At 50.6% G+C, this 27,876-nt stretch overlaps 10 protein-coding genes across 10 annotated transcripts; 3 read left to right on the top strand and 7 right to left on the bottom strand.

Annotated features, from left to right (window-relative positions):
* Positions 1-5,382: 5,382 nt before the first annotated feature.
* COCVIDRAFT_86512 (hypothetical protein) lies at positions 5,383-6,930 on the bottom strand (the record flags this gene model as incomplete). Its single annotated transcript, XM_014706080.1, has 2 exons — positions 5,383-6,551; positions 6,603-6,930. The coding sequence occupies 2 exons, from the start codon at positions 6,928-6,930 to the stop codon at positions 5,383-5,385; spliced, it is 1,497 nt and encodes a 498-aa protein (XP_014561566.1).
* Positions 6,931-7,819: 889 nt separating this feature from the next.
* COCVIDRAFT_86184 (glycosyltransferase family 20 protein) lies at positions 7,820-10,732 on the bottom strand (the record flags this gene model as incomplete). Its single annotated transcript, XM_014706079.1, has 3 exons — positions 7,820-7,872; positions 7,924-10,607; positions 10,710-10,732. 3 exons carry the CDS (start codon positions 10,730-10,732, stop codon positions 7,820-7,822), a joined length of 2,760 nt encoding a protein of 919 aa, XP_014561565.1.
* A 1,439-nt stretch (positions 10,733-12,171) lies between these two features.
* COCVIDRAFT_11953 (hypothetical protein) lies at positions 12,172-12,621 on the bottom strand (the record flags this gene model as incomplete). Its single annotated transcript, XM_014705964.1, has 1 exon — positions 12,172-12,621. The coding sequence occupies one exon, from the start codon at positions 12,619-12,621 to the stop codon at positions 12,172-12,174; it is 450 nt and encodes a 149-aa protein (XP_014561450.1).
* A 1,276-nt stretch (positions 12,622-13,897) lies between these two features.
* Positions 13,898-14,599, bottom strand: COCVIDRAFT_33554 (hypothetical protein; the record flags this gene model as incomplete). The annotated part of the gene is made up of 1 exon (XM_014706078.1): positions 13,898-14,599. One exon carries the CDS (start codon positions 14,597-14,599, stop codon positions 13,898-13,900), a length of 702 nt encoding a protein of 233 aa, XP_014561564.1.
* An 812-nt stretch (positions 14,600-15,411) lies between these two features.
* Positions 15,412-16,203, bottom strand: COCVIDRAFT_86500 (hypothetical protein; the record flags this gene model as incomplete). Its single annotated transcript, XM_014706077.1, has 2 exons — positions 15,412-16,050; positions 16,174-16,203. The coding sequence occupies 2 exons, from the start codon at positions 16,201-16,203 to the stop codon at positions 15,412-15,414; spliced, it is 669 nt and encodes a 222-aa protein (XP_014561563.1).
* A 1,526-nt stretch (positions 16,204-17,729) lies between these two features.
* COCVIDRAFT_11950 (hypothetical protein) lies at positions 17,730-18,816 on the top strand (the record flags this gene model as incomplete). The annotated part of the gene is made up of 4 exons (XM_014705963.1): positions 17,730-17,775; positions 17,837-18,235; positions 18,288-18,439; positions 18,493-18,816. The coding sequence occupies 4 exons, from the start codon at positions 17,730-17,732 to the stop codon at positions 18,814-18,816; spliced, it is 921 nt and encodes a 306-aa protein (XP_014561449.1).
* Positions 18,817-21,166: 2,350 nt separating this feature from the next.
* COCVIDRAFT_86591 (hypothetical protein) lies at positions 21,167-23,118 on the top strand (the record flags this gene model as incomplete). Its single annotated transcript, XM_014706076.1, has 4 exons — positions 21,167-21,538; positions 21,598-21,700; positions 21,878-22,484; positions 22,686-23,118. 4 exons carry the CDS (start codon positions 21,167-21,169, stop codon positions 23,116-23,118), a joined length of 1,515 nt encoding a protein of 504 aa, XP_014561562.1.
* A 353-nt stretch (positions 23,119-23,471) lies between these two features.
* Positions 23,472-23,728, bottom strand: COCVIDRAFT_86617 (hypothetical protein; the record flags this gene model as incomplete). The annotated part of the gene is made up of 2 exons (XM_014706075.1): positions 23,472-23,498; positions 23,567-23,728. 2 exons carry the CDS (start codon positions 23,726-23,728, stop codon positions 23,472-23,474), a joined length of 189 nt encoding a protein of 62 aa, XP_014561561.1.
* A 1,887-nt stretch (positions 23,729-25,615) lies between these two features.
* On the bottom strand, positions 25,616-26,699 carry COCVIDRAFT_86367 (hypothetical protein; the record flags this gene model as incomplete). Its single annotated transcript, XM_014706074.1, is given in 3 exon segments — positions 25,616-25,829; positions 25,844-26,499; positions 26,580-26,699. 3 exon segments carry the CDS (start codon positions 26,697-26,699, stop codon positions 25,616-25,618), a joined length of 990 nt encoding a protein of 329 aa, XP_014561560.1.
* Positions 26,700-27,058: 359 nt separating this feature from the next.
* On the top strand, positions 27,059-27,796 carry COCVIDRAFT_86567 (hypothetical protein; the record flags this gene model as incomplete). The annotated part of the gene is made up of 2 exons (XM_014706073.1): positions 27,059-27,390; positions 27,442-27,796. 2 exons carry the CDS (start codon positions 27,059-27,061, stop codon positions 27,794-27,796), a joined length of 687 nt encoding a protein of 228 aa, XP_014561559.1.
* Between the last annotated feature and the right edge of the window lie 80 nt (positions 27,797-27,876).

The following is a 27,876-nucleotide window of genomic DNA, read 5'->3' as shown; positions in this document are numbered from 1 at the left end:
ACCGCATAGCCCCCCGAGATGTGTTGTTCTGATGCGCACACCCACTTTTTTGGGAATCCCGCTTGGCGCACCATTGACACGGCTACGTTCCGTTCGCGATGACAGAAACAGAACTCCGAGCGAGTGGCCTCGGTATGAAATTCCGTCCAATCATTCATTGGCCCGGCCAAATATCCGGGCACAGACAGTGTGTTGGAGCTTAGTGCTGAATACAGTTTCGAGATCAGTAATCACATAATAGACAAACAGCATAGTGTGTATGTATCATGAACTTAGAATGAAGTAGAGAGTTTTCAAGTGATAATCAGAGGTTTACGTTGTGCACATGGAGATCTCCTGCCTCGCTAGCTATCTTTGGAACACAAAAAAGGGCGAAGGAAGCGACGCAAGAGAAAAAAGCAAGTACATCCCGAGCTGTGGCGACGTTTAGGACCTGCAAGCGTTGAGACCTGCATGATAACGGGTTTGATTTCCTGGACGTGGAACGGGTGGAGAGGAGATTTACTGGAAAAAGGAACGACCCAAAAAAAGGGGAGTGGGGCCCTTGTCGATGACGACCGACGGTTGGTACCCGTTGCACACACACACACATCATTGCTCTTTGATTGCCCGGGTCAATAGATGCGTGTGTGCCGCTGCACAAACCCACCGTATCAACTCGAGGAAGGGCCTCGGACCCGCGATGCATGTGCGTAGTATAGTAAGTAGTATGTATGCGGAACTCCGCCGTCCCGTCGTTGCTTGATACAAGGTTGTGGGGGGTCCCCTTCCTTTCCCTCCCGACTACGAGTCAGGGTCCAACCATTTTCCCTTTCTGCGTTTCTTGTCTTCCCCCCCCCCTTCACAAACATGTGACAGGTTGTATTACTGTACCACATAATCCACACTAGCACACACACACACACACACACACACACACACACACGCGCGCACTCACATCACTTTACACGTTTTATTTTCCCTGGACAAAAGCCCGGGCTGCTCGCCTTAAAACACGCCATGCCCTTGCTTACCTGGACCTGGACCTGAACCTGTTTGCGCCCCCCCTCGAGGGGATTGTCAGCGCTAACGCCACAATCCCCTCCCCCAAAAAAACAACGCAATCCACTGACGACATCGAGCATCCGCTTTTATGTATCGTTTGTACATTTGTATGCGTGTTGTTGGATACACAACATACTAATAGTCTCTGGCGAGAAAAAGAATCCCCACCCCACCAAAGCACTTCCCATGCCCATTCCGCATACTTACCTCTTTGGGGCCCCCTTAGCGTCATGTACACAGTCCCTTTGGGGGCGGCGCACCGCCTCCCCTTCCCCCCCAATCCACTCTCCGCTCCACTCCCCTTCCCTCAACCCTCCCACACTATCGCCCACATCTCCGTGCATTATCGGACTTGCCGCTTAGAGGCAGCATCGCGCCATTGCTAAACTTATTTTTTTTCTTGGAGCCGGGCGCCCGCTCCATCATGATCTCTCTTTGCTAAGCCGAAAATCCCTGTTCCCTGTTTCCGAATTTGCCCTCTTTTCCCTTTACTACTACTACACGTTTTTCCCTGTCACCCTCAACCCCCCCCCCCCTTTACATCCTATATCCTTGCATATTTTCTTTCATGGGGGGGAGGGGTGGGAAGGGATAAAAGGTTTGTAGTGGAGGGTTGGAAAGGGTAATTAAGCGAAGGGAAGGGGTGTGTGTGGTTGCAAGTGCTGCGGGGTACGTGGTTTGAGATTGATGATGGAGGGAAACGGGAAGGATCTGGCGAGATTGGCGTGGCTGCGCTGTGGCACACTAACTTTTGGTTGCGTGATATTTTGGTGGATGGATGGATGGAAGGGCAGGGAGGTGAGGAATGGTGTGTAGGGGTGGGGAAGGAGGCGAAGAGGACGCAACATGATAGAGTTGTGGCCGTCCCGGATCATGTCAGTAAAAGTGTTTTGCTGGAAGGAAGGGGAATTGATTGCCGAAGGGGTGGTGGGGGGAGGAGGAAGACTTTCGGCATGTGGGTTAGGCGCTGGTGTTGGATTGGGGGGGGGGGGGGCGACTAGATGGATGTTCCTTCTTCCTCGCCCTCTTGGTCTCTAGAGCGTAGCGTGTAGTTGTCATTGGTGTGCGTTGGCGCGGGGCGTCAATTGATCATGGAAAGAGCTTACCACTGGAATCAATGGGTCGAGGGGGTAGATCTCCTGGCGCGTGTTGGCTATGTTAGTTGCCGCTGTCATGATATGCCCTTGCACAAAGTTTAGAAAAGAAACTCTCCCCTTATGTGTCGACATGAATGTATTGGGTATCTAGTAGTGCAAGTGCATTGCACCTTGTGGGGTGGCGTGCAATTGGGCGTTGAGGGAGCGTATACATGTGCCGATTGGAGCAGGAGACATGTCATGTGTAAGTCGGAAGTAAGAGGAAGCATGTTTGCTTTCTGTATTAGGCAATCGTTGCAAGCCCTCTCTCTTCGTCGTTGTTGTTGGGAGGGGTGTGTGGTTGTACCTTTTGTGGCGAAAAAATATTTAACATAGCCGCTGGGCCCTTATTTTTCGCCAACATGCACCTTTTTGAAAGTCCGCACTATTGGCGTCTTTCGATCTACCCACCTGACCATGTGAGGCTCTTGTTCAATTCGTCTATTTACCTAGCACGTAGCGTGTTCGCCCAACCACCTGGCTGATATACTCGGTTGGCTTTGCACACCATACATACACACACACACACACATCCCTACATAGACGCCTCCCAACGCCCTCTCACCGGAACAAGGGCACATGTGCGAATCACAGCCTCTGGGTTTGTCAATCTGCCCAATGTTGCCCAACCTGCCCACACGAGAAAGCGCACTTTAAAAAAAAAGAGGCGTCTATCCTTGGATGTTTTGAACTCACTTGTCTCAGCCTTTCAGCCCTGCCCGCCTGCGGACTAGATCTGGCATGGTAGCTGGGCTAGCGCGTCGCCCCGAGGCACTGGACTTGCAACCAAGCGCTTGTCGCGCCTTCGACTCCTTCTTGGTACGCGCGTTCGTATTCCCTCCCCCCCCCTCGCTCGAGAACCGCCGCGTGATCAACGTAGCGAATCCATGGGCCTGCAGCGAATCATCCTCGAACCCGCGCTCCCATAGCTTTTCCGCCCGGACTCTTGCCGCATCGCCTTCTCTGACGATGCGCTACTGGCCCTTCTCTGTCTCTCTTGTCGCGAAACAATGCTCCCTCTCCACCTTCGATATTAAGATGGGCACGATATCTTTAAACCCCATTAAGTTCGGGGATCAACCTTGCAATTCTGCCTCTCGAGACGTCATTGACTTGCAAAGCGAGTTACATCCATTTTACCCTTTGACCTCGCCGCCCCCACACACACGCATATCCTTTCGCCCTATCTCACGATATTTCGCTCCCACCATCGCGGGTTTTCCCAGCGAACACTTGTCCTTTTTATCATCTTTGCTTTTTCGCTGTTATTGTTTTTTTTCTCTTTGCACCTGCAGCTGCGAGATCAAGCGACTAGCAAATATCTCATGCATGAAATTATTGCGCCAAATGTTTCCCTTCCTGCTTGCTGACCATACACACACACCCCTTCCCAGCCTCCCATCCGCATCTCACACACCCCCTGCGATCGCTGGGCTTGAAACCCTTGTTCCCAATACTATGGTAAACTTTTACTAGCTTCAATAGCCGACTGAATCGTAACCCTTCGTCTCTCTCTACTGCCCGAACAAGGGACTTCCCTCCCTCTCTCTTAACTCTGTTTCTTTCCTCCGACCGACCGGGTGTCGGCGACGGCGGCGGCGGCGACGGCGGGCAAGTCGGCATGCTAACTAACAATCATCATCATCATCATCATCATCATCATCAAAAAAAAGGCCCGAAGGCACGACTTCCTTTCCCTTCCCGCCCCCATGGAAAAAGAACAGCCGACGCAGAACTGCCGCTGACAATTATGTCACAGCTGTGGTTTTGAAAACCAAAAGTCCCCGTTTAGGTTTTGGCTACGGTAGTCCTCTTTTTAATAGCTTAGGTATCCCGGTCATTAACATTTGTATACGTTCAAACTTCTCAACCCGCCCGGGTTCCCGTTTTGCGCATCCGGCGGCGCTTCCTTGCCTTCTGATTGTTTCCTTCGGCTTTAATGGGTTAGGGAGTGGGAACAGAGGGAAAAAAATATTGAAGGTACGCGTCGCGCCGGATCCCGGGGATCGCCTCCGCTCTTCCGCCTCCGCCTCTCCCTTCTTTGAAATGACTCTGGTGGTGAGACCCTTCTTTTTTTTTCTCTATGAGCGGGAAACTCTGGGTATCTGAAACTTCCTCTGCCGCCAGCGCGGATTCTGGGCAGATTTGCCGTGAGAATTACCTAGTTTTGACTGGTGAATATCGTGTGCACAGAGCCTCCTATTCTCCGGTGAAAAGACCATTGGAAGCTTGAAAGAAAGTGTTTGATTTTGACTTCGCTTGCAACATCTAAACATGCCTACGTATGATTTTTTACCCTTTTTGTCTATTACTGTTTTTAGGTTTTTTTTCTTTGTTAGACTAGAGATTTGGAGAGAGAGTGTGCCCCATGCTTTGATTAAATTCTACAAGGTGACATCATTACTACATTAATGCTGACCCTATAATAGAATTCGTGTCATATAGAAATTATGGTTGGTTGAATAAAAAAAAGGAATCTTGTATGCAATCGAGTGTTTTTGTACAAGTCGTTTCACTCTACCCCCACATCCCGACGACCATCGAATGCAGAGCGCGTCCGAAAAAAGAAAGCACTTCGTTGTCGGAATATCGATCCGACCAATGGAAATTCTTACCCAATATTTTTTTGGTCTTTTGTCCCTGAATCTTTCGCTTTCGCAACTTTTCATTTCGGTAAGTTCCATATCCATTTACAGGAGGAAACACATCAAAGGTGAGTGGGCGAGTAGGTGTGTTCCTTTCCTCGACAAGAGGACATTTTTACCCGCATATCGCCCGGCTGTCAGCGAATGAACTTGATCATGACTTTATATGGGGCCAAGGGATGGAGACAGAAAGAAATAGTACGGAACAAGCACATTCTTTTACACAGAGTTGGTTAGTGCTGAAAGAAAGAAAGAAAGAAAGAAAACAAGTTCTCCGGGGTATATGGAGAGATGCACTTTGTCAGACGGGGATTTAATAAAAGCGGCAAGAAAATAAAATGAAAAAGGGTAGTAACCGCTAACAATTGAGCCAAGGCCCCTTGCATCTATGACATGACATCAATCTACATGGTACCTTGTTCCAACGTCGGTCGCAACATGCGTTATCAAGAGCCCACATCGTCATCATAGATAGTATGCACACCATTTCACACAGACACAGACACACACCTCTCCGTCCTGACTCCGAATCACACTGCATCGATCCAAAAGGACCCTTAGAGCTTAGTACCCATATTAATATGCACGGCTTTGATCTGGGAGTAAGCATCGAGGCCAGCCTCGCCGAGCTCGCGCCCAATACCGCTGTGCTTGACGCCGCCAAAGGGGACTCTGATGTCTACATCCTGACTGCTATTCACCCACACGGTGCCGGTTTCAATCTCGGCGGCGACTCTATGCGCGCGCTCGAGGTCCCGGGTAAAGATGGCGCTGCCGAGGCCATATGTCGAGTCATTAGCCATGGAAATGGCTTGCTCTTCGTCCTTGAACGTTGCAATAACGACAATAGGTCCGAATATTTCTTCGCGGTAGATGCGCATGCTGGGCGACACTTTGGTGAAGATGGTGGGCTTGACGAAGTAGCCTTCACCGCTGCAGGCTTCACCGCCCTCGAGGAGCTCCGCGCCTTCGGACTTGCCAATGTCGACGTACGAGAGCACACGCTCGTACTGCTGCTTGGTCACTTGAGGACCCTGGAAGGTAGAATCGCTCCACTGGTTGCCAATGACGGATACCTCCTTGACTTGCTGCCGGAACTGAGCGAGGAAGGTTTCGTAGATTGACTCCTGGACTAGAATCCGCGACGTGGCAGTGCAAATCTGACCTTGGTTCGACATGATACCAAAATGAGACCATCGTACCGCCTGCTCCATGTCGGCGTCATTGAATACGAGCAACGGAGACTTACCGCCCGTCTCTAGGGTAATATTCTTCAGTCCTACTGCAGCCATCTTCATGATTTGAGTAGCCGTAGCTGTGGAGCCGGTAAATGCAACCTTGTCGACCAACGGATGCTGTACCAATGCCGCGCCAGCCTCCTTTCCTAGACCGTTCAGGATATTCACCACGCCCGGTGGGAACCCAGCTTGCTTAATGAGGCTGGCTAAGATGAGAATTGACAGAGGCGTTTGTTCGGCGGCTTTGAGTACCACAGTATTTCCGCAAGCAAGAGCAGGCCCGATTTTCCAGCATGCCATGGACAAGGGATAGTTCCAGGGAATGACTTGGGCGACAACACCAATGGGCTGGCGGATAGTGTACGCAAACTTCTGGCGCGTGGCATTGACGGTCTGGCCCGAGATCTTATCCGCCCAGCCAGAGTAGTAGCGGAGAACGGAAAACGATTCGGGAAGATCCTCATTAAGGGCGTTGTTGTATGGTTTGCCTTGTACAGCCATTAGCATTCGCGTGCTTGTACAGTTAGATGTTTACTTACCATTGTCCCAGGCATCGACCGTCGCAAGAAGCTCCTTGTTCTCCTCGACCAAGTCTGCCAACTTCGCTATGAGCCTTCCGCGTTCACTGGTATCGATGTACTTCCATTCTGGACTCTGGAGTGCTTTCTTCGCAGCCTTGACCGCACGATCAACATCTTCCGCGGTCGCAGCCTGTACTGCAGCGATCTCCTTCTCAGTGGCGGGGTCTACTGACGATATCGTATTCGAAGGGGACGAAGAGTCTACAAATTCATTATCAATGAAGAGGCCTGTCGGCTGCTCCCACTGTTTTCCATTCGGCGCCTTGAGTTGGACGGTTTGTGGCATTGCGAAAGTCTATACCAGGTTTATGTTACTGAAAAGGCCTGGGGTGTATTTCACCTGTCTTATTGTACGTATTTATGGTCTGGTAGGCTGGCAACGGGCCGTAGATACGACCAGGGACGAGCATTAGCTCGCTCTCGAGAAAGCAGGTACATGCGAAGCGGGGTTGAGCTTACACTAAGCTATCAGAGTAACTCTCGGTGAACTAAAATACCCGGATAAACACTACTAACCCAAACGCCCTCACCAAAACAATGCAGCATTAATAACACACGACTGCACTCCAGCATTACAGAATTATATGATTTTTCCCTTGCACTACATCAATTTATATGCAATATTTTAGTACGCTAGCATATGAAATTCAACATTTTAAAATTTATGGTGGTGAAAGCGGCTGTTGTATTCAAATTTCTTTTAGTCTACCAAGAGCATAGGCTAGTGATATCGCTGACCGGGGGCTAGGCGTTTCTCTCCGCTTTAGGTAGTAGTCCCTCAACACATGCATACATTTCCTGCCCGTGACTTTTGAGCAGGGGAGAGCTTATCTAGACGTATGATTATGTAAAACCCGCAGAAATTCGGAATAGATATCCGCATCGTGGATAAGTCTTCACGGGCGGCACTTCAAGAAACAGCATTCACCTCTGGGTTTCGTATTGAATGCGGAAAGAATCTATCGTAGTAAAAGACCCCGCTAAACTCCGCCCATGCAGTGCTTGACGTTGATTCATTAATAGCGGAAGTTCTCCCGTGATCCTTCATCTTCACGCGAGCCGCTGTTGTGCATCCATTCCATTGCCAAATCGTTACTTCGTGAGAAGGGGTATCGAATGCGTGAGACATGTCCCAATCATTACGTCGTCCTCGCTCGAAATATACTTCAAAAGCCCTAAGGTGAACCGCGAGGATTCTTGGTAAGCTTTGTCAAAGCACCAAGTAGGCCTGTTGTAATTATTAGCATTTTATATATCAATTGTCAAAAGAATGACTTACCAGTTGCCCCGTTGGGGAGTGTCGACATGGCAATTGAGTTGCGATCACCAACTGTGACAGTCTGCACGTTGGGAACAATGGCATCGTCTTTGAGTTGCTTGGCCCAGCGGAAGACGTTTTCATCACTGCGGTCATTGCCAGCAGCGAGGAGGAAGTCGGGCCGGGCATCCTCTGGGTACTTGCTGAAGATGTGCTGCGCAGCAGAAGCCTTGTCAAAGTCTACTGGCTCAATGACTACTGAGTCCTTTGTGGGGATTGCCTTGACACGCTGCTGCTCGCAAGCGTCATTGATGTGATTCGCACAATCGCCGGCGTGTCGACTTGTAGAGTCGTCTTTGTCGTCAGACTTGTTGTAATGGAAGATGATCGAGCAGTGGCGCTCCTCAACCCAACTGCCTTCGACACGCTCAAGGTAGTATTGCAGAATCGGCTTGACTGAGTCCTTCCACTTCACTGTCTTCTCCTCGTCAGGGAATTGAATCCACTCTTTCGCGCCAGGCTCGCGCAAGAAGCAGCCATTCTCTGCAATGAGACCAAGGCCACGGACGCGGTTGAAAATGAGCTCAGTTTCTCGAACAGTTCGACCAGTCATTACATAAACGGCATTCTTGTCGTCGGCAACGAGATCGTTAAGAAGAACGATAACACGCTCGGTGTTAGCGAGAATAGTCTTATTGACAGACCCGTACGACGAAAGAGTGCCTTCATAGTCTAGAATGAACAAGCGTCTCTGTGACTGCTGGTAGGCACTTCCAAGGCTGCTCGAAGAAAGTCGGGGGATTGACATAGTATCGCGCTTGAATTGCTCTTCGTAGACCTTGGCAAGGTGAGTGCTCAGTTTCTTGACCCAGTTATCGCCAGTCTGGTTCATGACGATGTTGCGCATCTTGGTGAACCTTCGCTCCTTCTCATCGTCCTTCATTTCCAAGGCGATCCGGAAGGCTTCAGCAATGTTGTTGTAGTCCCATGGATTGATAGCGAGGTCCGCACCATCAAAAATTGACGCACTACCAGTGAACTCGCTGAGGATGACGGGGCTGTGCTTCTTTTCGCCTCCGCGTCCATCCTGACAAATGACAAACTCATGGCAGGTCAAGTTCATGCCCTCGCGAAGACTGGTAATGGCAAGCGCATCGGCAATGGATAGCAGAGCAAGGTACTGCGAGAAGGAAATGTCCTGTCTGAGAAAGATGAGGGGATTGTGAGTCAAGGTCGAGTGGACAGCATCGATACGGGTAACGATCTCAGAAACGGTTGCCGCCAACTCGGTATCTTCGGTAGTAGATGTTGCGACCTGGATCATGACAACCTTGTCCTTCCACTCAGGATACTTATTAAGGAACAGCTCAAAAGCTAGTAACTTTTGGCGCACACCACGAATGTTGTCTAGCTTATCGCGAGCAACAATGACCTTCTTTCCCTCATAACGCTTCTGCATGGTTTGAATCCACTCCAGAACCTCCGGCTCTTCTCGAGCTAGAGACAGTGCGCGAGGATCAATGCCGATGGGCGAGGACCAGACGTTGACGAAGCGGTTCTCAAGCTGAACTCCGTCCTCTGTAGCCTCTACGGAGAGAATACGACTACAGGTTTGCAGGAAGTGATGGGCGTACTCGGGTGTCTGGAAGGCGACAAGGTTTGCTCCAAGCATACCATCGAGAAGCTCCTTCCGAGCAGCAAGGCATCGGAAAACCTCAGAGGACGGGAAAGCTGTGTGCAGGAAGAAGCCAATCTGTGCATCTGGTAGCTTTTGGCGAATCATCTGAGGAACAAGACATAGGTGATAATCGTGCACCCATATGACATCTCCGCGCTTGTAGTTTTTAACAACTTTGTCTGCAAAAGCTTGGTTGACCTTGACATAGAAGACCCAGGAGTGATCAAGGAAAGCCTTGCTCTTAGGGTGGTCAGGAATGATGTAGTGAAATACTGGCCATAGAATCGTCTTGCAGTAGTGGGCGTAGTGGCCATCAAAGTCCTTGTCACTGACAAAGACGGTCAGGGCATCGTGTTCCTCCTCAAGCTTCTCGTAAATCTCAGTCTTCTTCTCTTCGTTCAGACTGTCTGTAGGGAAGCCAATCAGGCCAACGGTGATGGTATCACTAAGGCACTTGTTGTCGACTGCAGCACGGAGAGCGTTGGTCAGGCCGCCGTTGCCCTGGGCAGCAGGGACAACTCTATATTCGGCAGCCCATCTCGGGTCTGTCACTGGCTTGCCAGCGTGCGAGCCCTTCATGCGTTCCTTCTGAGCCTGCGCCCGCTCTTGCGCCTTTGCGTATTCGAGAATCGTGTCCGGTGGAGCGGGCTCGGCTCTGGACACGGGCTGGTTGAAGAAGATGCCGCTGCCACCCCATTCAGGGACATGGGCATCGCTGCGGACCAGGCCGCGGGGGTCGGCTGCATTGGGGAAATGAGTGGCGGCGCTTGGCTGGCCAGGCGTGAAGAAGTCTTCGTGCTCGGTCATGCGTGTCGAGGCTTTGGGCAGCGCGATGTGCGAGGGCGGCGCCCGCTTAAGGAGACTCTGTGGTTGCTCTTCATTCTGGCCGGGTGTGGGCCGTGTGCTCGATAGGCTGGTATTGGATGGCTTGCGAAGAGTGTCGCTCAGCTGAGTAGGTACGGCTGCTTGGGGTGGGCTTGGAGGGGCAGACTTGTTGTCTTGAAAGTCGACGGTATAGGGCAGGAAACTAGCTGTATTAGAGGAATTGAAGATGTTTACCTACTAGTCAAGAGGAAAAGAAACAAACAGGCAGTCTGCAAACTAGGAGAGGAAATGGTGGACTACCTACAGAGAAACGATATGTGTAGTCATGTTGGGCGGCGGGCTGGCGTTGTCGCCCCGCGATGAGGAATTGGCTGTATAGGGAGGGGGATAGAGATGGTGAGCAGATACAGGTGTCGGAGAGCAGAGGCCGTTTTCACAGCTGGCGAGAGGGTCTAGGTGAAGGTATAGATAGAGGCGGTGGAAGGACGCTGTGAAATTTCCGGTAGCTTCGATCGATCGTGATTGAGCTATTTGCAGGGAAGCCTCAGTGAGTTCCGGCCTGTCTACCCGGCGCCCAAAGCAAGAAAGCGGGAGCTAGGAGGATGCACGTGCAAACGACTGGCTTTGCAGATGGCTTTGTGGGTGTAGCTGGCCAAGGTGTCGTGAGGCTGGCCAGCAAGGGACTGACTTTGTTGGTTGTTTTGACCTGGTGGCCGCCGCAAATTGCAGCGTTGTCCCCCTCCCCGCGGCGGGCAGACAGCATGACGTATCCGCGCAACACGGAGCAAGTACTGCTTTGCCAGTGGGCCTCTCTCCACCCTCTTCCACCAAACCCACTGCAATCACTGTGCCGCCCCGAGAAAAGTCCTGCGACAAGTCTAGACGAGCATCATTTTTACGTCCACTTCCCGAAATTGGCACGCAAGCCTGCTGTAGACGGCTGCTGGTGCGCCTGACAGCTGCGAGTGAGATGGCGTGCCCCGCGGGCTAGTGCGAGACGAGAGGGCGCTGCAACTGCCAAAGGGTTATCACCGGCGTGTGTACTATCTATCGCTCTCTGTTCTCTTGTGTACTGCAGTCTTCAAATGCCGCAGGGCCGTGACTTTGCAAGGGGGAGGAGGGGCAGGTGGGGGCAGGGTTGGGCAGCTTAGCAGCTCGCCAGCCGCCAAAGCCGTCATGGCATTCCTCGAGAATCCGATGTCACGCAAAGAATCCGATGTTGACCCATACGCAGGCCGTTGTCCCCACATATCCATAGCCTGTCTATATGCCGGTTGCAAATATTCAGCCTCCTCATGATAAATTTTGCGCTTCAGAGAGAGCCTGCAGTGCCCTTGGGACGGAGGGCTCTGGGCTCCCGGCCGTGAGAGTAGTTATCAAGTAAGAACAACAGTCCCGAAAAGCAGTCAGACATGATCTCACCTGATTGCATGCTACTATCTTTTTCACAATGACAGCCAGCGACCACATTATGACGTGGGGCGGGACTGTCGGGATACCGTTCGCCCGTTATTCACCTCTCAGCGTGATGTGATGAGCCCTCAAGCCCCACCCGCTAGGTATCGAATGGAAGAGAGCGCCGATAATAGCCCGCCCCAGGCGTTCATACCCTCGAGTCGAGTCTCCATAACTGACTATCAAGAAAAAGCATTGCACATCACAGATAAAACTGCTTTGCTCATTGCAACCCACTGGTATGTATCATCGTTGTTCCCAGGCGAGTTTGGCGTTGTCATCAAAGTCTCGAGCCGTGTATCCACCTGCCATCAAGCCCTCCTCTTCGTCACTCCCTCGGGCACCCCAATCCCCAGCAGATACCCCATCCGAATCAACACCGGCAGCAAATTCAAACTATTCGTGACCCCATCTTTCCCACCCCACCCCTCCGGCCCAAAAAGCCTATACCCCATCTCACACCACGCAGCATAGCAATGCCCCAGATCGCACAGCAACAGCCCAAACAAGATCCACCGCCACGTCCTCTTATCATCCACAACCCGCAACAGCACCCCCTCTACAAATGCAAACAAGATGTACGCCGCTGCCAATTGGTTGCACACTATCTGTGATGAGGCGCTGTAGGTCGCCGTCGACGGCATAAAGTCAAAGTAGCTCTCCGGGCCGAAGAGCAGTTTGTATACCCCGCCAAGCGCAAAGACAGGCTCAAGGTACAAGTTCCATAGGATGTAGATGAAAGGAGTATTCGGCGGCGCCATGGCTACTGCTATGCGGTTGTGGCGCGGTAGATAAGAAAAGGGTCCGCGGAAATGGTAGAACGTGTGTAGTAAGTAGGATTGTTTTCGCAGAACGGGTCGCTGGTCGTGGGTCCTCTTTTTTCTTTTTTTTGATAAACTAGGGTACACTACGTAGCAGTAGTATTAATTGGTCCAGAATAACTACTAAGTAGTCGCAGTAGTCGTATTCGTGTAAGTAAGTTGTACACACGCACGGAGTCGTCGGAAAGGGCGTTGCATGCAATACTTGCAAACAATTCTTAAGAAAAACACAAAGTGGCGAAACCCTCGTTCACTCGTCAGGCCCTTGAAAAGCGCACGTGTGTGAGTGTCGATATGTTGGGGGTGATCGATAAAACCTATTTTGCTTTGCCTTGTCAGTCGCGGACTTCCGTTCCTCCTTTTGTACGTTGGTTATTGGCGGAACGTGCCCACGGTGATCAACGCCCATGGCTCCAAACTGCCTTGTTGGGAAGTCTAATACGCAATGGACTCTACATGGTAGATACGGACCTCCGGTTGCTGCACATGACCCCACGTCCCTGCTACGGACATGAGCGTCCCCGCATTTCTTACTTGGATTTATCTACTTACCTCGGCATTCATTTCTTTTTTTTATGTATCTGTTTTTTTCTCTGTTCTCCCCCTTGGAGCGTCTGCCATGGAAGCATGCAAAGTATATAATTGCGCCTGCCTCTTGCTATTATAGAGCGGATAGAGCGGCATGTGGATCTATAGTAGGATTTATGTCAGACGGGAACGGACAACACATGGCCTGTGAGGCCTCTAACATACTATTTCTATAGACAAATTACGCTCTTTTTTGCTACTAATTACTTAAACAAATCTACAGAAATCTAAATTCTACAATGACGCAGTTATTCCATCCCCACATCTCAGAGAAGCAGTCCATGATTATGTGACATAGAACAAAGAAATCTATTTTCTGTTCACCCATAGTAATGGTCTTCTCATCATGTCAAGGTCCATGCTTTCACGAGTCCTACAGGCTGCTTAGTGCTTCGCTGCATGTACAACAGTACTGTTGAAGTTCCCACACTGTCACAGCAATGCCACAATCGATGCCCAGACACGCATCTCTCGTTGCAGTAATCACCGATCGGCTGCTGACCTACTGGAGAGCTGTGCGGAAAATAACAGTGTGGTCGGACCTTACATGTGATCATCACAAAGACTACCATGGGACCCCAAACCCATATCCAATCCTTGGAACTGCATACACCTCTTCTTTATGTCTCTACTCTGACTTCGCCTCTTGTACATACACGCTTATACGTTGTTTGTCCCTGACTGCCTCGCAACTCAATGCGCCATTCCCTAGTTGCTTGTACTTTATTTCCTCGCTGTTTTCCAGGTAATTCTCAAGGAAATACTGTGCTGCCACTTCATTGGCTACCACCATGTTTCGGCGGCTGGTTACTACAGCTGCCTCTTCGCTTGAGTGCGTGCCCGCTCTGCTCGCCACCACATGGTATATTGTCCGACCGTCATGGGCTTGTGGCGCTGATTTCTGCGAGTACAACGCTTCACGTAGCGCGAGCGGGTATGTATTGATGTCCCCTGGCACCGTTTTTGTCGGACTCCGCGTTGCTATTGCGGCCGGTATAACCGAAGATACCGAAGGGGGCTGCGGCGGTTGGGCGTAGGGCCGAGCATGTGTGTACGGTTGGGCGAGAGCTGGCTCAGGACCGCTCGGAACGGGAACAGGAGCCAGATGCGGCTGCTGTTGTTGTTGTTGTTGTCTCTGGTGTTTGAGCAGAAAGTCGCGGTGTTCATCGAGCTGAGTTCTTAGTGCGTCGCTCGTGGTTTGGAAGATGCGCTCCTGGACGCCGGGGCCGAGATTGCGAGAATAGTGACGCAAGTCGGCGCTGCAGTCAAGCTGCAGCAGGCTTTGTTGGCGATCAAAGGCATAAGGCCGCATAGAAGCTGTTGCTGTCATGTTAGATGCTGACTTCACCAAACTCGACGAGGCACTGGAGAATGAGGGTGAAAATCTCACAGTGTGCATGACGCGGATATTGTGCAATCCTTGGAAGCCCCGAAGTCCGTATTCGCGTCCCCACGTGATGACGTGCGGCGATTAACAAGACACAGGTCTCAATAGGAGACTTGAATCAGATGACTTATGGCCTGCTTTGTCTTGTGCTCTATATCTGATACGATCTTCTAGATAGATGTGCACATGGATGTTCGCACGTGTCCATTGATACCTCGTCACAACTCGACAGGCAAAAAAATGCTAGGAAATTACGGCTCCATTGTCCACCATGTCTTTTTCTTCGACCGCTGAAAAGGCCGCATAATTAGCTTTACTACAAGTACATCCGAAGTGCCTCCGCCGATGGGATCTGGACCCACATGTATCGTTACATAAGACCGAGACATCGCTGTGCATTAACGAAAGTAAGACCATGACGGTCTTGCCGCGTCACACCCTTTCCACCGTCACGCCGAAACTACGCCGCGCCTACCACCGACAAACGCCACAACTGATAGAAGAACAGACAAATCTCGAGGATCGCAACACTGCATCTCCCAACCTTCTGCTGTCCTCAAAAGTATTACTCGGATGTATGCCACTAGCGGTCCGTAGATATACATCTTCATGAGCATCAACAGATATTCATGCAATGGTCGAAACGCACAGAACATTGAACAAAGCCGACAAACAGGAAGCTGTCTCTCGTATTAGCAATTTGACTCGGACTCTCCATACCACTTGGACATACTCAACTACTACTGCTGTCTTCCCTAGTAGCCCATAGGGAGTCGGCCACTGAGTGCTTCATGAGCATCACGCAGGAGGGCCTCGTAGTGCTCGCAGAGATCCGGGAATGCTACTATGGCATGCTTGACCGGAAGGGGAATGTCGCAGACAATCTTGCGCCAATCGTTGTGACGTCGGCAAACAATAATAATCAGCTCCCTCATGCACTTCAATGCCATGACGCAGATTGTGCGAGCCCATTCCATATCGACTGAGCCGTTCGGATGCTCCAAGTCCTGTGTGGCGGGGTTGATGAGTACAGACCATGCAAAGTTCCCGTGTGATGGGGATGAAGTTGCCGTAGGCGAGGTAGCAGGAGCTTTTCCATATGCGGCGCCCAGCTTGTAATACTGTGCCCAGACATTGTCGAATGGTTTTGCAAAGGGGTTTGGTGGAGTTTTGTCATGGGAGCCGTTGTAGTCGTGCTGACCTTGCCGAAAAGCCATCTCCTGCACAGCCAGGTGCTCAGGGATACCGTTTACAAAAGCCCTCTGAGATGTGACTGGACTAGCCATGGTAAGGGAACCACAGCTGCCGTTGAGGGAGGTGTTACGAGGTGAGCGCCAGTTTTCGGATGCATGGTTGACATGTGAATTACGGCGAGTTCGCAGTGGAGTAATCGGCTATACATCAATTAGCTTACACTCTTTGAGAGATCTTCGGGTTTAGGCAAGCTCTACGAGATGCATAGCCTGTAGTGGCTGCATGTCGATCTGCCCTCTTCGAGATGAAGTAGTGGGACGTACTGTAGCATCACTGCGGCCAACCTGTGACATGGACTGTCCAGATGAGGCGAAAGAACCAGCTGAGGTGCTCCCATCTGATTCAAAGCTTGCTGTAGCCATTGGGTCCTTGAATGGATTAACCGCTTGGAAAGGCGCGGAATGGCCAGTGCGATTAGAGTCGCAGTGGTTGGTAGCTTTGCTACCTCCCGCGACTCTACCCTTGGTGGGCGAAAACATCTCAAGGACGGTCAGTGACAGGGCTCGGGTGTAATCAAAACACGATAGTAACTTACCTGAGACGATGCCATTACCTAGACAACTTTGCGGTTCTAGATGCGTCGAATGTTGTACAGAAAGTAGAGGTACAATGCGTGTGCGTGTGTAGAGGGAGTGGTGACAGATACAAGGAGAGCTGCGGTTTTTTGGCAGCGACGGCAAGCGCCAAGCCCACAATCATAACAACAAACGCCTGCGAGCCACCGTTTGCATATGCTCGGCCATGGGGTGATTGGAGTCACCCCAAGTGGAGACGAATCTGGGCTTGGTCATGCCTTCCGTCTTGGGATGCTTTGTTATGTGGTGAAAGTGAGTCAAGCTATACGACGGGAATGAGAAGACAAGTGATAACAACATATGCCTGAGGCGTATGTACTTGTAGTAACGACTGTTTGAAGCGTAGAGCGGTGATGACCAAGATAGGGTACTGGTGATAGGAGTGAAGTGATAGATTAGGAAGAGGCTGACAGGATGAAGCACATAACATTGAATAGACACAACAAGCATATTGAAAAGATATATGCACATACACGATGGCCCAGCCCGTGTCAAGTGGGATATCATAATAGTGATAGCAAGAAAGTAACATTGAGAAAGTGAGATAGATTGAAGAATGAGAAGAGCTGAAAAGAAAAAAAAATCAATCAATATTGACGCGGAGCGAGTCCCTACAAGTACTGCGTGAAAAGAGGAGAGTGGTAACTTTACTGTCTACCATGATCTCAAAGGGGAATTGATCTCAGGGGGCTTGATTAACAACCTGGTATTGTCTTCTTGGAGTACTGTCAATATACTACTGGTGTAGGATAAGCTGCACCCGGTACTAGAAAACCCTAATAGTATGCATGTGAGAGCAAGCCTATCGTATATAGTATGTTATATGTAAGACTGACGGAAGACTTGTAGCACATCAAAATGGTCACGCGATCTCACAGGGGTTGGATAAAAATACTCGGTACATAGCTGCAATTGAGAAAAACACAAGAATGCAGATGTTAGAGAAGCATTGGCAATGTATGAAAGATACTGCAGGGCCAATGCGGTACGAAAATGGCGCGCGAAGCTTCATGTTTATGGCGCAAGATGTAGGCGAAAAGTCTTGACGTTTTCGACGATGATGTAGTGGCACCGAGGGGAGATCGAGAAGCCGGGATCGTCCGACAAGCGGCGGCCACCAATCACATGCAGCGAGTTGTCATAACCGAGGGAACTTGAGTGGCGCCCCAATGCTCCAACTTCAATGATACCAACACCTTGACCTCTGAGCCCACCCGACACTCTCCACTCCACACCACCTAGCTATGGCTTGCACTCGCGCTCTTACTCGTCTGGCGCTGAGACCAGCTGGTATGCTCAACCACGCGGCCCTCCTCGACAGCCATTGAGCACTGCTAACACCTTGCGACAGCCGTCCGGCCGGCAGTTTTCTCTCGCAGCTTCGCCTCCGTTACCGACGTCCACGCCCGCGACCCCATCTCCAAGACTGCCGAAAAGATTGTGCCTGATGCCGCGCGGAAACCCATTCCAGAGAGCGAGACGTCCAACGTCAAGGAGTCCTCGCCCACCAAAGATGCCAAAATGAAGACTTTCCACGTCTACCGCTGGAATCCTGACGAGCCCACATCCAAGCCCAAGATGCAATCGTACACCCTGGACCTGAACAAGACCGGACCCATGATGCTGGATGCGCTCATCAGGATCAAGAACGAGATGGACCCGACTTTGACCTTTAGGCGGAGTTGTCGTGAGGGTATTTGCGGAAGTTGCGCCATGAACATTGACGGAGTCAACACACTGGCATGCCTTTGTATGTGGAGCAAGTCAGCAGACTATGGTTGCAAAGCTAACAATTCTTACAGGCCGTATTCCCACCGACACAGCCAAGGAGTCTCGCATCTACCCGCTCCCCCACATGTACGTTGTCAAGGACCTTGTGCCAGACATGACGCTTTTCTATAAGCAGTACCGTTCCGTCAAGCCATACCTGCAGCGCTCCACCCCCGCACCAGATGTACGTATATGGACTGATCCCACCTCTAGAAACCTGCACTAACAATTGGCCAGGGTCGTGAGTTCCGTCAGTCCAAGGAAGACCGCAAGAAGCTCGACGGTCTTTACGAATGCATTCTCTGCGCCTGCTGCTCAACCTCGTGCCCCTCGTACTGGTGGAACCAGGAGGAGTACCTTGGCCCTGCTGTCCTCCTCCAGTCCTACCGATGGATCGCTGACTCGCGTGATGAGAAGAAGGCCGAGCGCCAGGACGCGCTTAACAACAGCATGAGCTTGTACCGATGCCACACCATTCTCAACTGCTCAAGGACATGCCCCAAGGGACTGAACCCTGCGCTGGCCATTGCTGAGATCAAGAAGAGCATGGCTTTTACATAAACACATCAAACCGGGGGTTGATGAGTAGTGCCGCCAGGTAACATTCGCTGTGTGTATGTGCGGTTAATGTTTTTTGTAACCAGGCTTGTATATTTTGAGACTTGTAGTAAACAGATCCAAGCGACTTATTTCACATGGTTTGATTCTCAATGTTTGATGCGCGCTGATCTACCTCACTATGTGTTGATCTGTACTAAACTTTAAAATACGAAACCATTTTCCTTGCTAGTCATGCATTCTCAATTGGTTTTTCTAACACAGATTTTGGCTCTAATCCTCAAATCTTATACATGATCATCTACTTCAAGGATCGCAACGAGTCGAGTTTGCCCCTTGTCTTCTCCATCAAAGCCAACTTTGATTGGCGTCGCTTGCAGACTTGACACAGAGCAGCCCCGTAGTCATGATATAGGTCCATTTATTGGGATCATTGGCGTTTTTTCTCTGTTCGTCTCTTCACGAGGCGTGCGAGGACGTGTATGTTAAACGTGCTTAATAACATCATGATCACAAGGCTTTTCTTTAATATAGGCATGAGATAAATTCGCACAAAGGTATCGTCGCAAAAAGAGGTCAAGTGACTCCTCTAAGTTACTGAGCAATGTTTGAACTTAAGCCTGGGAGTGACATCTCAATCAGCGTAGCTTTTTCTTTTCATTTGTAGGCTCCGAACGGATAGGTCGGGGCTGGACCATGACAAGTGTGGTTGCCAAATTTTTCCAAAGTATACATGAATGTACTATGTTTACGCTGGATCTACATCCTAAAATAACAGTACTTAGGAACACTGACATGTAATTTTCCAATTCCTAGGTAGCCGCTATATTGCCGTTGCTTGCTCGCACCTAAATCGCCGTTGGCAATGTAATGATCCCTCGCTCCCTCCACCCTCCATCAACAAGGCCCCTCTCCCCCCAACACAGTAGACTTGGATTAACAAATTAAATCTTTACTATTCAATCTTCCCTATTACTATCAAAAGATATGTCTTAAACAGTGTCAACTTTACTAAAACAACAATACTACAAATTCCATTCATCCACCGAGACATTTCATTAGATCAATCTGTGTTGAATTCCCCGACTATATAAGACCTGTAGTGATTAGCGATTGCCGCCCGCGCTAAGCTTCACACAGCATGGTCGGGAATCCCCGTTATGGATGGGCACGAGATCAAGTTTTTATCCCTCTCTCTCTCACTTGACCCATCCGATTGCAGCGTTTCAAATAGCGTTCATCGGTAGAGTTGCCATTTTTTTTAATCCTTTACCGGAAAACCCCAGACAGATTCGTATGTCTGCATTGCTTGGCACAGTGTCATCCCTGCCGTTGCTCGTTTACTTACCTGATGCATGTAAATGTAAAAGGCCACTTTTGAGCTAGTCGAAGCGGGTGCCTGCCGCGAGCCGGGTAACACTAGCTGCCGTGAGCCGAATGATAGCTGCCGTTGTGCAGACTTTTGCCTGTTGTGGATACACAACTACTACATACGATACAACGTCGACTGGCCGGAACGCCGATAGTTCCGGATCCGTCCTCCACACATACACACACATCCTTGCCCTACCGCATTGTTCATTCTAGCAAACATGATGACCAGCAGCGATTCGGCCCATCCCGCACGAGCCGCCTTACTTACGCCACATAGAATAACCTATGTGTAAGATCTCATTAAAAGGCCAAATATGTGCCAAACAAATACTTAACTCCAGTTGCAAAGCGGAATGGTAATCAGTAAAGTTGAGGCATATGTCCCGGCTCAAGACGAGTCCAAGTAGAGCTTGAAACCCTTTCACGACTAGAAAGCCAAGCAGTGACGCGTATGCCGATGGATATGACCAAGTTAACCATGCCAATCACCCTATTTTAGTGATGTGAGCATATCGATATTGAAACTGTGTGTACACTCATATGGGGGACAGGGAATATCTTGCCAATGCATACACTACCCCACAGGGCCTGGGCCCCAGCCATATTGTTGAGCCCGATATAATTCAAGACAGCGAAAGTGGACAAGGTATAAGTGGGTAATCCTGTATTGATTGATAGGCTGCAATTTATCCTTCCTTCTCTGAGTGTGCAGCGTAACAAGCTCGTGATTATTAGCGTGACTAAACCTCAGGACAGTGACTGCCAAGGGTGCCTTGACAGGATCTTCTATGCATGGAAAACCCCCTCATTGTAGTCCAACTTGTGATGGACGGTCTAAAAACGACGGAACATGCTATTCATAATCCACGGTACTATGTAGACAGATGTGGGGTGCTCCTGCCATATAAAACAATGCACGTCCTGGCTTTACTCTACACCATCATCCACGGACAACTCCATCGCCCGGCAGTTGTCCAACATGACGATTCCAAGCTCCTCAGGAGTCCCTGGGTTTCTACTCGAACCTTCCTTTGCTAGCATCAAGCAAGCTCTCCCTGTAGTTACTACAGCATCTCTAGCTCTTATCTCTTTTCTTATTTTCTTCGCCGTTTGGGCTCCAAAATCAGAATATCCTCTCGCCAATGCTCCCACTTGGTTCGAAACTACGGGATCTAAGCGCAAGAAATTCATGACAGATGGCGTCAAAATCTTCAATGATGCTCTCAAGCGATACGGCAAGAAGCCCTTCAAGCTCATCACTAATTCGGGCGTGACCACTGTCTTTCCACCTGAATACGCAAACATAATGCGTAGTGAGCGTCACTTGGTATTTGGTAAAGCGGTCGCACATGTCAGTTCAAAAAAAGCTTCCTATACTGTGGTAATTTGCCTGACTAATTAATAATTCAGGACTTCGGAGCTCAGATCCCTGGTTTAGAGCCATTTCTTGTCTTGGATCATCCAAGGAGAGTCGTACAGGTAGTGGCCAAAAAGCAGCTTACCAAGCAGTTGAGTAAGGACAAATCTTGATTTAACACTCAGATACTAGAGAGCTAATGCATTTCTAGATGTCGTAACAGAGCCATTGTGCAAGGAGGCCACCTTTGTAATGGACACATTGTTTGGCAACAACACGGGTAAGCACTCAGTGCACTTGAACCTCAAGATTTTTTAGCTGATGATGAGTTAGAATGGAACGAAGCTAACATCAAAGAACAAATGCTCGCAATGGTCTCTCGCCTATCAAGTCGGGTTTTTCTGGGTGCGGAGCTATGCCGAAACGAGGCCTGGCTTCGAGCCTCTGGAAATTACACTGTGTCTAGTTTTAAATACGGCCAGGCGACCTCTGTTCTGCCTGCATCACTAAGAATTATAAAGTCTTGGTTCTCAAAAGACATGAAACTCATCCGACAATACTTCAACGAAGCAAACGATATTTTAGCGCCAATCCTAGAAAAAAGGAAGCAAGCCAAGTTAGAGGCAGAGAAGAAAGGTGAGCCCGCTCCTATCTACAACGACATGCTGGAGTGGCTCGAGAAAGAGGGCGAAACGACGGTAGATGCCCTTGTTGGGTGCCAGATGCTTCTCACAATGGCTGCCATCCACACCACGTCCGAGTTAATGACCCAGGCAATGACGCACTTCGCCATGAACCCGCATCTAGTTGCAGACCTACGCAAAGAAATCATTGAGGTCCTCACTACCGACGGTCTTGGCAAAGCAGCCCTCTCCAACCTCAAGCTCATGGATAGCGCTCTTAAGGAAACCCAACGATTATCCCCAATCAACTACTGTGAGTACTTCATTACTACTACTACTACTACTACTACTACTACTACTACTACTACTACTACTACCCGTCTCCCACCCAATTTTGTTTTGTTATACATGGTTCTTACAAAAAGGCCAACCCCCCCCCTCCAAACAACAAAATTTTCAAAGCTACCGTATGCGTATGTGTTTACTAACTAACTTTTTTTTTCAATAATGACCATGAGAAGAGTCGCAGCACAAGACGTCACACTTTCAGATGGCACAGTGATCAAAAAGGGAGAATACACAACGGTAAATGCCAAAAACATGGCGAATCCGCAAATCTGGTCCGAGCCAGACAAGTACGACATGTACCGCTACTACCGCATGCGACAAGACCCTGCTGTCGCCAATAAAGTCCACTTGGTCACGACTAGCCCCGATCACATGGGATTCGGCCATGGGGACCAAGCGTGCCCTGGCCGTTTCTTCGTTGCCCACGAGGTCAAGATTGCGCTATGCCACCTGTTGCTAAAGTATGACTGGGAACTTGCATCTGATGCGAACCCGGAACTGATTCCTGCGTTTGGTGAGAATATATCGTTTGACCCGGCCAACAAGGTAAGATTTAGGCGCCGCAGGGAAGAGGTGGATCTCGAGTCTTTGGTTTTCAAATAAGTGCAGCACATGTGTCGAAATTAAGAGGTACACACACATATAGATAGATGAAGTGAATGAAATTGCTCGTTGAGGTATCTCGATTTGTTCATTATTACTACGGATCCCAATACAATCAGGATATCCGCAAACCATGTCGCAGTTCTCATCAAAGAAAAGCTCATGTAAAGTAGGTTGTACGCAAATATTCAAACACATTATACACAAGCCTCTTGCCCGTACAACATTGTGACATGAAGCCTTTTGACTTTGGTATCGTGGGCCGTGAATTCTTGTCCCTTTACTCTCCACCCCTTAGAAGCTAAATGTATGTTGCTCCTTTTCCACTCCCGCGCAAATCGACGTTGGGTATCTTACGCGACGCCCTTGCTGGCTTGCCTCTGTAATGATTATTAGTACGCTGTTGGAAGAGCGCAAGAGTAGTTAGAAGAAGAAGCATGGCACATACCTTCTTGTTGATGAACATGGCAAGGAACAGAACGGCGACAAGGAAAACAATGCAAAAGACAACAATGACACCGGGCTCGCGCTGGGCCCAGTTGTCTCGCTTAGCAAGCTGGTGGAGGGTGTACTCGGCGCGAGCGGCGAGGGGCATGCTGATGGCGGCCATTGTGAAGGTAGGTTTCTGCGCGAGAAGAAAAGTCAGATGGGGTGTTCGAAGACGATGCGGTGCGGAAAGCAAGATTGGCGGAGGTTAGGATGTAGTAATGAAGACGATTGACGGATGGTCCGACGGGGCCTCGGCGATCTTGCGCGAAGGGGTTGGGAATGCCGCTCAAGCCCTTGGTCCGTGTCGCAAAACTACATTGTTTCGATGGGCGGGAGGATGCGACGATGCGACGTAATGGCCCACCCCGGCCCCCAACAGAGCTCCAGTGAAAAAGGCGGTGGCATGGAAAGCTTACATTTACGAAATTAATCGGACCTTGGTGCAAGTTGACGAGCTGGGTAGGAACAGCTTTTGTTTAGTAGCTATTGCTAATTGACGAGAAGGCTGGTCAGCGCGATTTGGTTGAGTCCCACGGTGGTGTGATGGTTGTGAAGGGCACAGAAGGAGCTTGGCGGTGGGAATTGAGATGGCGCAGGTCAAACAGCGGTGCAGCGTCAAAAAGCGAAAACAGAAAGCCTTAATACTCGAAGCGCTGATAGTCGGCTTTTTAAGTGCGCGCCTTCGCCGAAAATTTCTGCAGTTGATGAGGCATTTTGTATGGCCCGCGGTCCTAGCGGGTTGCCCGGGAGCCCCAAGCTTGCAAGGGTGGGTTTGCACACAGTTCGGCCGGGGTGGAGATGTAATGACGGAATGATTAGTACGTACCTTTGTTGGATGAGAGGCTTCGTTTGGTGTATGTAAGCAGATGGGGGCAGGTTGGAGGTTGGGTGGGTGAAATGCGGTGTGGATATGTTACGGAATGTGGGATGACAATGAGATGGAAGCAGCGGCAGCAGGAGCGTTTGAGCAGAGGAGAATTAAGAATGGCTGGGAGCTAGCAACGTCGCAATGAAGGGTTGAAGAAGCTAGCTAGCAAATGGGTTGAAAGAGCGACGTCACGTGTGCCAATGGCGCGGCATGCAATTACACACTACGGCATCCGTTCGTACGAAGTGGGATGGGGCTGCTGCTACCATCCGGTGTTGTTTAGAGTAAGAAAGGGTCTTGAACGGCTCTCGCATTGTTACGTAGCTGTTCACCGTTGCTCCTTTACCACGCCTACATACATACATATGCATAGTACCCTCGACGACCTCCACAACTGCATCGCGTCGCTGCAAGCCGCCGCTGACGCTACCCATCGGCTCCACCCAGCCGCGCCCAAGTTCCCTGCGACACGGTTGAGTGTTGCTGTTTCGGTGATAGCAGCAGCGGCGGCATTGGCTGCACTTATGTCATCAGCCGATGCTTATCTCTTCTGACTGATGGTCCCCATTTGCCGCCCTGCTCCGAGTTGGCCGCGAGCCTAGAGCCGACGGAGGCATGCCATGCAACAAGATAGACCGAGCACACCGGAAGCCAAAACAATACAACCCTCCCAATAATGCCTCATTTCCCGCATGCCTCGCCTCACCTTGGCTGGCGCTGGACCTGCTCCGGTGTTCGGTGCCCGATGCCGACAGCGCCGACTGCTGCTCACAAACAGAGTTGCGTAGGTGTGATGTTGGCTGGATTAGTGTGTTCCTGCGATCCTCACTAAGCTTCTGCAATGCTTGCCCCCGCATCTTGGCAAACATTGGCGTTCTTGACGGTGACTCGTGCGGGCCTGTGTCTGACGCAGTGCAGCCCTCATATCAACGCTCCTCTTTCTCGTGTGCATATGCAGCAGTTGTGGCGAGCTCGACGGCCATACACATTCAACGTCACACTCACGCCCTCACCCTCGCCCTCGCCCTCGCCCTCGCCTGCAAAACCAATATTGCTGATATCAACAATATTGGCGTAGCGCACATCCTCCATGACTCGGGCCGCTTTCTAATACCGCGCCAGACACAAAGCAATTACTTATCATCCCATCATAACAACTGCAATGTGCAACCATCCGTCCAGGTACGCTGCTGCACGTACCAATTCCTCCACACTCGCCCCCAAGGGTAGTGCTGCCCCGTGGAGCACTGCTTGTGCCAGTAGGGGACTTCGCCTGCTCGGAAATAAGCCAGGTAGCACGTGATTCAGTGCGGTGCCGATGGTCTGTGGTTGCCCTGTTCCCCTGTTAGCCTCACTCCCACTTCACACCGCAACCATGTGCACCTACTAGACGACAGACTCGGTGTGACCAGTCTTTGCACAATCCTCAAACTCCCGGGCGCCGTCTCCTCCTGCACCCCCTCCGTCGCTGCATGCGGCAAATACAGTCTGACCGGTAAATGTCTCAGACTGACTCCCTGCGGGTTGAGTAGTTTTTGGTTGATGGGGTTATATAGCGCAAACTCGTGCTTCTTAACTCCCTCCCACAGCTGCGTGCTGTCCTCCTTACTCAGAAACATGACCGTCTTCCCCGTGCCCGTCCTCAGGTAGTCTGCCTCCTTGACGCTCTGAATGAACATGTCGTTGAGGTGCTTGCCGTCATTGTCGAGTTGCACCAGCTGCTCCGTCGGATAGTCTGAAAAGTGAACCGTGAGACGCCATGGAAGCCGACCGTGTTCCTCTTCGCCGCCTTCAACCTGGTGTGCTGGTGCGGCGTCTACGTCTGCGTCTGGGGGATATGCAGGCTCAGCTCCAGAGTAGAGGTCATATAGAAGGCCAAGGGGATAATGCCACTTCAACGGAACATCTTCGTAAGAGAGCCACGCGTCTTTGGGGCTGACATCCGGGTAGATGAGGCTGCGCGAGAAGAAGGTATGCAGCTTGTGGATCAACAGGCCAAGGTATGAGATCCGTGGGAATTGTATCTAGCAAGCTCGTCAACACACACAGCTCCCAGCCCACATACAACACCTCATCCAACAGCAACATGCTGCTTTCCACGTACTATGTAAGGATCCGACTCATCGTACGTCCTGCAGTCGCCCTTGTGCAGCCGTATCTCGAGGGGGATGCTCCCGTTCCAGGTGCTTTGTCGCAGTCTGCTTGTGACGTCTTTGGAAGCCATGGAAGCGAATGCATCTAAGATGCACGTTACAAGCCCGCCTGCTGAGAGAGTCTAGGCACACACACACACGAGCGATAGTGGGGTAGCCCCCAAAAGGCAGTCACGACTATGGCGGGGTAAAAGTCAGCAACCATGCAGGGAAGCAGAAGCTCGGGCAGCCTAGTAAGCCCTCGCACCCTTCCCCTGAGTCTCCTGCCCACGCGTCGTCTCTGTGACAACCGCAAATCCTCCAGCACGTTATGTAAATCAATGTACGCTGGCGGTTCCAGCCATGCCCTTTCTATCTTCCCTGTATCACCGCGACAAAAAGTGGTGCGACAGCGTAAATGGCTGACTTGCTAACGCAACATAGCTGGACCATGGACGTGGCACTGAGCCGCAAACGCTCGCGCCTGGCCCTCGATGATGACGAGGATCTGCCACCAAAAAGGGAGCCGTCGCCTGCGCCATCTCCGTTTGGAGACACTCTGAAGAAATCAAAGACACAGTGCGAGCTGGAAGAGCTGGAAATCGTACGCCCGGAAGATGCGTGGACAGTCGATGTAGACGCCATACTAGCCAGCAATGTGCTCGCGGCGCCACCGGATAGTAAGCTACAGGCGCATAATAACTGGGCCAGATATCAACGAGGCCAGTCAATAACAGTGCTGTGCGTGCAAGGTAATGTTCAGATACACTATGAGCTCTTATGGTACGCTGCGTTCCAAATCCCAGGAAAAAAATCACAATTGACATGCCATAGCTCGGCCTTGCCAGACCTATACAAACTCTCGCCCTCGCTCCAAGCCCTTGTTCTCTGCCATGACCCTTCTACACATCGCCTCTCTCCATCTGCCCCCTTTTCGCTCCCGTTGGTACAGGCTGCTACCACATCCAACAACCACTTTGTCCGGCTGGGTCTCTTGCATCCTCTGGGCGGAGGAAAGTTCCCATTAGATGCGCTCGTTGTCCTGGATAAAAATGCAAAGAGGAGGCTGGTGCTGCCGTTTGGATGGGGCGCTGGCAAACATGCGGGCACGCCCGCGGGCCGGAGCATACAGATGACACTGATGCGCTTGTTGAGAAGTTGTGTTGAGCAATTACAGCAGGAAAGCTGATATTACAGAAATCTCAATCAATATCGGGTGCTCCCTTTGGCACACCGTTAAATCTATACAGACCCTGGACCATAATGCTC

The sequence above is a fragment of the Bipolaris victoriae genome (assembly GCF_000527765.1).
Source record: "Bipolaris victoriae FI3 unplaced genomic scaffold scaffold_5, whole genome shotgun sequence".
Classification (NCBI taxonomy): domain Eukaryota; kingdom Fungi; phylum Ascomycota; class Dothideomycetes; order Pleosporales; family Pleosporaceae; genus Bipolaris; species Bipolaris victoriae.
The sequence above is the reverse complement of the archived record's forward strand: the minus strand, read 5'-3'. Positions and strand labels throughout refer to the sequence as shown.